Genomic DNA, 8,302 nt, shown 5'->3' on the forward strand with positions numbered 1-8,302 from the left:
AAATACAATGAAGCATGATCAGCTGAGAGCACCACCAGGCTGTGGTGCCCCCAAGCTTTCCCAGATGGTCACTGGCCAAGTTAAATGTGTGCCAGTAGCCAGAGGGGACAGGCATGCAAGAGGTGCCAAGGATATATACAAACCCCAGACCACCTGAGTTAAAGGGTTCTGTGTCGCATGTAGGGACTGTTACCACAGGCCCTTTCTGACAACCCCTTGCAGTCACCATCCCCCATCCCTTGCAGTTCCTTTCATGAACACCATCAGGGTGTCTTAGGCTGCCCAACAGTTAGGGTATGTTCAGCTTCTCTATATGAAAGAGGGAAATCAGTAAAATATTTACAAAAGATGGAAAACAGAGAGCAACTGTAATAGACTAGTAAGTTTTTGTTAAATAGGAAAATACTGTCCCTTAGGTCACATAAAAGTCTTGATGATGACTTCCATGGCACTGTAAACTTGACTAGTACCCCTTTTTAGTTATATAGCCTGAGTGGCAATATTTCAGGCTAATCCATCATATTTCAGGCTAATCCACTTGCCTTATCAGAATCTAGGCCTGCTAGACCTTCACCACCTCTATCAGATTTTCCAGAATATCCTTTTCCTGTAAAGTATGTATGATATTATGACCCAAAGAGTTGTTGCAGTGAGGTTTTGAGTCAGATGCTCTGCGTGGGATTGACTGTCTTGCATCTTCCACTTAAAAGGGAAGTAGTTTGCAAACACTTGGTGTCCAATGTATACCAGGATTGAGTTCATTCCTGAAAGGAAGCACAGGTTATACCACCTGAAAGAGCAGGTATGGGCTTGCTTCAGAGCAAGCGGGCAGAGGTGTGCCAGGCTTATAAAAAAGTGGCACCAAGACAACAACAGCTAATGTCATTTGCCCCAAAGATGCTACACACTGTTTTCAAATACAGTCTGAGGGGTTCTCTCCCCCAAAACATTTATTAAAAGAAATACAAATAATCTCTGTGCTAAATTGAAAATACAACCAAATCAGTATGCTGCAATTATATTAATAAGGAGAATAATAACAGTTACTGTTTTCAGAGTGGAAGAGTGGCCAACCAATCTGGTCAGATCTGCTGCCTTTACAAACAAATGCTGACTGCCCTTCAAAGTTCTGGGGTTTCTGGTAGGAGGTAAGATACCCTGCTGTCACCCTGCCTGTTTTCCTACCCAGACAACAGGGACCAAAGTTGCTGAAAAGTCCCCTCTGCTGTGGCTTTGCATTCTCTACTCATGTTTGTTGTGTGCCCAGTGTGGTTAAAACCACAGTGGCATACTTTGGGAAACACGCTTATCTAAAATCACAGAGACACAACCTACACAGCTGCCCAAGGGATTTAGTCTTCCACATCTTCAGAAGTGGTATTACTCTGTTGACAGGCCTTTGAGTTTCCCATTAGGTTACACAAGTCTCAGCAGTCCCTTCCAAAACCAACTTTGAACAGCTGTGGTATTTTCCTTGGTACTAGGCAGCTGTTCACTGAGACCTTGACTTGATACCAAACTCAGAACAGTCATTAGGCAATAGCAGCTTTTAGTCCTCATTTAAAGAATTTATTGTCCCTCTCTCCTAAATATCTGGTCTCAAGTGTCCCAGTTCTATGTAAAGGTTCCACTCAATCATTCTGGAATCCTTCAGGTTACCTCGGTCTAAACCCTACTTTCTTACAGACAACGGAAGCGAAGAAAATAAAAGGATAGTATCAGTGCAGAAAGAATCATAAGGAATATGTCTCCTGATGTGTTTTACTGACCTGGATATAAAAATGGAGCACCTGACCACCATTTCTTGACATCCACAAGGTAATATATCAGCAGTAATAGGATGAAGGCAAAACAGCTCATGGTTGTCACATATGATATTGACCTACAAACATTTTCAGTAGAAAGAGTTATATTTAGAGAACTATGTGATACAGATCTCAGTGTACAAAAGACAAAACATTCTCTGAGCTAAAACAGTACTTTAACAAAATCATATGAAATGTTCCATCTCTTTGCTTACCATAAGTTCTTGTTTATGGGAATAAACCCTTCTTCTTTAGAACATTTTGTCAAGATAGCAGAAATAACTCCCTGAAATAGAAAGTAAAGTTTATATAACCACTGCAGCATGTTTCAGTAATATTTGCATTGCATTAAACTACATGTCTTTTAAAGAGCTACATAACTATCAGACTTACCATTACTATGCCCCATATGAGGAACCGACTCATAATTTGTTTGGGCTGGTCTTTGTAGAACAAAGTAATTTTTCCTGCCTTATTAAAAAATTACAAAAAAATAATTAATGCCCATTAATGTAACCACATTTCAAGAGCCAGATATATTTTCCACCAGATACCTGTGCTAAGATAGAGACCACGAATAGGATTTCTATCAGCCAGGTGATTGAAAGGCTCAAAATGAGCACTCTTCGTAAAGAATGGACACACAAGGGGAAAGTATGTAAATGCAACCCAATCAGCAGTAGAGGTGCACCTTTTCTCCCTTTCTTACTATTAACTGAGGAAGGGGACAAGCATCTCTATTAGGTCAACACAACATAAGTTGAGCTCCCTCTCCCTCGGTAAGGAACACCACCAGAACCAGCCCCAAGAGCTTCTCCACAGCATCCCTGACCCACCCAGAGCACATGCTTCTTTTCATACACCACTAAGCAATGTGTCCTGATAATTCACTCCTCAGTGTCACACTTCTCTTCCAAGCTCTGCCTCACAGATATTCCAAATCAATTTTTACCCAGTGCTACATGTGGTAACATTTCTTTCCCAGCACAAGAGTTCCAGTTTGGTTCACAGCTGCTGTACCATCAGAAAAACCAGCAGTGCATCAAAACTGCATCAAAAAGTGCAGTACTTTAAACAGTTGTGAGCTGTGAGCTTTTGGTGTTGGTAACACCAGTAGGAAGCCCTGCATCTCTCTTGTCAGGGAAGGTGAGCACACAGCACCTGTGCAAGACTGTTATCACTGCATGACAAGCAGAAAATCAGCAAGGGGAAGCAAGTACCTCCGCAACTTTTGAAACCCTTACAATGAAGCTGTGAAGTTTGTTGTGTCAGCCTTATTTTCCAACATGCAGAGCCAGCCTACTCCCAGCGTAAGCCCAACCTTGAAACACCAGGTGGCTATTTTGCAAGCTTCTTGTGTCCATCCCTTACAAAAACTGAGAAGAAGTCTCATGCAAGCTACTGCAATGTTAGCTTCCACTTCTCTGGCACTCACCTCAGGCTAAGCCATTGCGAAAGCATTGTTCTGAAAAAGGTTTTGTTAGAACCAGTCTCAGCCTTAAGTAAAGAAACCCAGTTGCCTCCCCACGTCTGTTTCCTTCAAATCTTCCCATTATAGCATGCAGCCAGAAAGAAAATGAGGTACCTGCAGTCCCAAAAATGCCATAACAATGCTATTTATGGTCCCCAGGATCCCTTCAGGATCATATGGCATCGTTGATTGGTAAATCACCTTAGAGAGAAAACAGCTGTTACAGAGCACCCACGCAACCAAACTCCTTTTTTTTAAATCCCCCTGCATGTATCATTCCCAAGCCACTCCTGACATACTGCAAACCAAAAACTACTTACACCTGAAGAGGGATGCTGATACATATGCTTTTCTCCAAGAAGCAAACGGTCAATGTAACCAGCTGCTCCTCCAGTGCAGTTGGGATACTTTCCGAAGTCCCCAATGCCCCCAGGACCAAGATAGCCCCTAGGACAGAGGCAGAGAGGTTGTAGCACAAAATGTTGTTACAGTCCAGCTGCACAGCCACTGGCCCACTGAGCCAGCACACTAAACGCTTGATGTTTTCCCAGGCTAGAGGCACACATTGATGGCATTGCGGTGATCATATATTGCTGCACACAGACCTCAGGGAGATTTTAATCCTCTTCTTTAAATAGAAAGGAAGAGTGGCACCACCAGTATAACGCTTGGTACTTCAGTACCAAAGTAAAGAAAGTTTTTTCACATGATGGATGCTTCTTTTAACCCTGCTGGCCTGAAAGCTCTTCCCTTCATTCTTTCCCCATGGCAAATAAAATGTACCTTCTACTCAGCAGAAGAGAACCAACCTGATACCCCACATTAAGTTGTCTGAGTGCACGGTCTTACCTGGGACAATCTGGCACTGGTAACAAGAAGGTCAGGCAGAGCCAAATTGTTTCTAACACCAGAATAAAAATCCACTGCGGCCAGTAGGGGAGAATATCCTGCAGAGCAGGGAACCGTCCTTCCTGCATGAGATGGAGGGAGGGGTGTTAGCTGGCAAGTAAAAACCATGCCCTTGGGGACAACCTGTACTTCCTGGCAGGCAGTCTTGTACCCCAGATACAAGATGGAGATGTCATTACAAAACTGGGTTCTACCAATAGACCTTTCACTTTCACAAGCAATTTCCAGACACTTAGTTACTTGGGGCAGGGGGGAGAAACAAACCAAAACAAAAGCCCTTAATGTTTTTTAACTTGGAAAATGTCAAAAGGAATTTTGATTCATGCATAGAACAAAAGCCTTTTGGGAAAACAGACTCTAGAAAGGCCAAAACCCAGCATTACTTTCCCCTGCTGTGAAAAATCCTTGCCAAAATTATCTGGACAAAACGCAGACTACAGGATTCAGCATAGAGATGCCTGTCCCTGGGCTTCCTTGGCAGTGAAAAAGTCACCAAAAGTGTCTTGAAATGCCTATTTTTAAGCACTATCTCAATGGATTGTTGAAATCCTCAAATATAGTAAAGCTAGATATGACAAAATGCAGACTGCGACACTGAAGGGTGCACATACCCAACATTGACCCCTGCCAGGTCACACTGCACCACACATCAAGTAAGATGTTACATCTTGTTTTTCTTGTTGTTTCTCATGTGTTCTTTTTGCCCAAACAAGAGCAAAGGCTCCCAAACCCTGCTCCAGTATCAGTTCAGTTGTCATCTCCCCACATAACTCACCCAGGTCCCACTATCAGCTCTTGTAAACAGGAGTTCAAGAGCAGCAACCACCAGATATGTGAATCCCAGCCTCTGGAGCACGCCTGGAATACGCAGATTATCCCAGGACACTGGAAGACATGCAAGCAATGTGGAAGAGGAGCAGACACAACAGCAGGCTCTGTTGTAAATACAAAAGTGATCCTTCTTCAGGGAGAGCTGAGATCCACTGCACCTGCAGGTACAAGGGACACCTCCACTCTGCCATCCCAATTTTCTGTACATCAAAGTCCTGGGAGAGTCACTAAGACAATCAACAGTGGTTGGCACAAGAATCTAACAGAGAGAATTGCATCAGTGCAGAACTGAACAGCACTCCACAAGATACCATCCAGCTGTTGACAAAGTTTTTGCAACAGCCCAGCCAAGGAGGCAGGAACAAGTTACAGAAATGCAAGGAAGACAAGTTCCACTCACAAGGTCCAAGGCAGTAGTTGGGATTCACAACTACGATTCCCAGCAGGATTAGCACAAAACTCCTCCAGATGATTTTTCTAAGCACCTTCCACTTGGAACTTCCCCACCTCAGCATGGAGCCCAGTGCCAATGCTATTGATGTCCCCATGATGAACACAAACCTGGAGAACAGAGCAGGTGGGAAATGGAGCTGACAGATGTCTCATAACATGTATGAGTAACAGCAAACACTAAAGCTGGCAGAGTGACCTGAATTGGTCCAACAGAGATGCATGCACTGAGTGAAACTGGATGATTTTATTTCCTCTGATTGCTAGGAATTTCCAGGCTACTGAGCTTGCACTATGGGACACTTCTACCTTTTTCAGTGGTCAGTTGAGGTAGGGTTGTAATTGCAGTCTGCTCTTTTTCCAGCAATTCACATGATACCAAAAAACTCCATTACCCAAAATTAGCATCTTCAGAACAGTCAAACACCAGCTTCAAATCTATGATTCAAATTCAGAACTGACCCACTCCTCTCCTCTAGCTTAGGTTCACAGTCCAAGTTCAGCTCCCTACTCCAACAGAAGCCAGAGCTGGTGTAGAGAAGCATGTTGGGGGCAGATGGGATAATTGCTTCCCCATAAGGCCATTCTTCGGTTATAGAAATATCAGCTTAGTCCAAAATTTATTTGGCTCCTTTATCTATGGATACACACCAGTCCAGCTTTGAATCTTGCCAGACTGGCAGCTTTTAACACAGTGGCATGGCATTGAGCTTCTCAGGGATACTGCACTTCCACTGGCAGGGTAACCCTGGGCCTTGTGTGTGGGAAGAAGGAGGATGTGGGGCACCAAAACCACTTAGCTCTTCTACTGGTTCATAAGGGTTATGTTGTTATTTGTAGGGGCAGACTCCTGTTGACTGATTAACACAAATTCATCCTTCCAAATACATTACCACATGGAGGCAAGGTGCACACAAAGTTCTACTTGCAATGTTTAATATAAAGAATCACTTGATACAAAAACTATTCTTCAGGAAAACTTACCATGGAAACACCAGATCTGCCACTGTTAATCCTACAGAGAAATACAAAGGAGCGTGTTATTTACCTTGAACCCTCCTTACATTTAACAATATTACTGCTGATTTTCTAGAGGAATTGCAGGCTGCTAGCAATTATTCATGTTTCAAAACCTAAAACATGTTATAAACAAAACCTATGAAGAGCTAATTGTATTGCTTCACTTCATTTACCACTATTCAAGAATAGGGTCAAAACTGATTGCTGTGCCTTGGGAAGGATTTCAGGGATGGGATCCTTGCTGTTTTCCACTAGGGCATTACAATGCTTGACTTCATCCCCGTCAGCTTACCAATCAAGGCATTATGTTTTTACAGCACTAAGCAACATCAGCTTGACTAGGGTCATTTAGCAACCCAGGAAAGTTAAAGATATGACCCTGTATCACAAAATAAAAGGTTACACACAGACTGTGATGTGAAACCATGCTGTCACAAGGAGGACCATACTCTGCTTTGCCCATTTAACCAACATGCAGATTCCCTGCTGAGGCAAACCAGGACAGCATCCCAGCCTTTGGCTGAGCAACAGCTCGCTGCAGCAGCTGCAACACCAACCATTTCTAGATACTGCTGCAGTTAAAACCCAGAGCAACTGTCTCAATTGTACTTTACCATTCCAGCTCTCGTGTTTGAAGAACCAGTATTTTCCTCCTCCATAGTTAACAAACACCATAATTACAAGAGAGAGCCTAAAAAGACAACAAAACCACGAGGTATCATGTGTTGATGAAATGCATATTTATGAACACAATGTTAATGATTACTACTCCCACTAATGCATTTCTAAACTCTGAGATTTGATTTATTTTATTTTTAAAGCAAGATTTCCTAGGTTTCCAGCTTTACCAACCAGTAAGCTATGTTTCAAAAATCATGGGTGGTGGTGAACCAAAGCAAGTTCCTTGTAGCATTTCCACATTGAACACATTGTTCTTTTGCACCCTCTGCCACAACTTTGACGTCTCCTCAAATTAAATCAATTACAAAGTATTTTGGAATATCCAAGAATTAAAATCTTGATTAACTTCCAAGCAAAACAGACCACCTTGAACTGTCCATCTGCTATATATTGCCATGCACTGTCAAACCACTGGAAAAGTGTCATTCCCCTTGGAAGAGCTGCTTTCGAGCAAGCTCTTAGGCTCACCCTCGGAAGGTGTCCAGGGACCGCAGGCGCTGCCGCGAGCCCGAGCTCCACGACTGCAGGGCAGGATCACAGTTAATGGAATCTGTTGTGTTCGGTGATCCAAGCTCCTTTGGGAACAAACCAGACACATGAAGAGGGCGTCAGCAGATGCACCAGCTGACTAGGGAACAAAGGATAGTAAACTGCAAACTTTCACACACACTGTCTTTATTGTCCCTGTCTTTCTTTTGTCTACTTCTAACCTCTTCCTGGCTTCACCACATTGCAAAATGCTTGCAGATGCTCCAGACTCTACCTTTGACCAGGCAAAACAAGAATGCAGTGAAATGAGCCTGTGCTTGAGACTCATCAGAGTTGGGTCCCCTCCAAATCAACCAGAGGCTTGCCAACACTCTGAGTACTGCTTTACAGCAGAACTGAGCAGATCCAGCTGCTAACTCTCAAACAGGACTCCCCAACCCATCAGCACTTGTCTGACACCACAGAGAGACTGTTTTGAGATTGCTGTAGAGCTCTGCTTCCAAGTCTTCTGATTCTAGACAGGTTTGGACCTCTTATATATGAAGCCCAGACTCTGATGAACTATATACATTCTACTACAAAATGAGGATCCCACAGAAATGCCGGTTCTAGGGTGCCAGAGAAATTCTGACTTCATTTTTTTACT

The 8,302-nt window shown here is 43.2% G+C and overlaps 1 protein-coding gene across 2 annotated transcripts in view; it reads right to left on the reverse strand.

Annotated features, from left to right (window-relative positions):
* Positions 1-8,302, reverse strand: part of HGSNAT (heparan-alpha-glucosaminide N-acetyltransferase) — an 11,233-nt gene continuing 2,931 nt past the window's right edge. For both annotated transcript variants that reach the window (XM_031066511.1, XM_031066510.1), the window contains 12 exons: positions 7,636-7,742; positions 7,101-7,177; positions 6,451-6,481; positions 5,417-5,577; positions 4,961-5,070; positions 4,126-4,247; positions 3,597-3,723; positions 3,391-3,477; positions 2,199-2,276; positions 2,021-2,091; positions 1,770-1,882; positions 1-764 (listed from right to left, as the gene is read on the reverse strand). In XM_031066511.1, the coding sequence (XP_030922371.1) occupies positions 583-764; positions 1,770-1,882; positions 2,021-2,091; positions 2,199-2,276; positions 3,391-3,477; positions 3,597-3,723; positions 4,126-4,247; positions 4,961-5,070; positions 5,417-5,577; positions 6,451-6,481; positions 7,101-7,177; positions 7,636-7,742 (1,266 nt within the window). In that variant the 3' untranslated portion in view covers positions 1-582. The remainder of the gene's footprint in view (positions 765-1,769; positions 1,883-2,020; positions 2,092-2,198; positions 2,277-3,390; positions 3,478-3,596; positions 3,724-4,125; positions 4,248-4,960; positions 5,071-5,416; positions 5,578-6,450; positions 6,482-7,100; positions 7,178-7,635; positions 7,743-8,302) is intronic.

This window comes from Geospiza fortis, unplaced genomic scaffold (assembly GCF_000277835.1).
Source record: "Geospiza fortis unplaced genomic scaffold, GeoFor_1.0 scaffold11, whole genome shotgun sequence".
Classification (NCBI taxonomy): Eukaryota; Metazoa; Chordata; class Aves; order Passeriformes; family Thraupidae; genus Geospiza; species Geospiza fortis.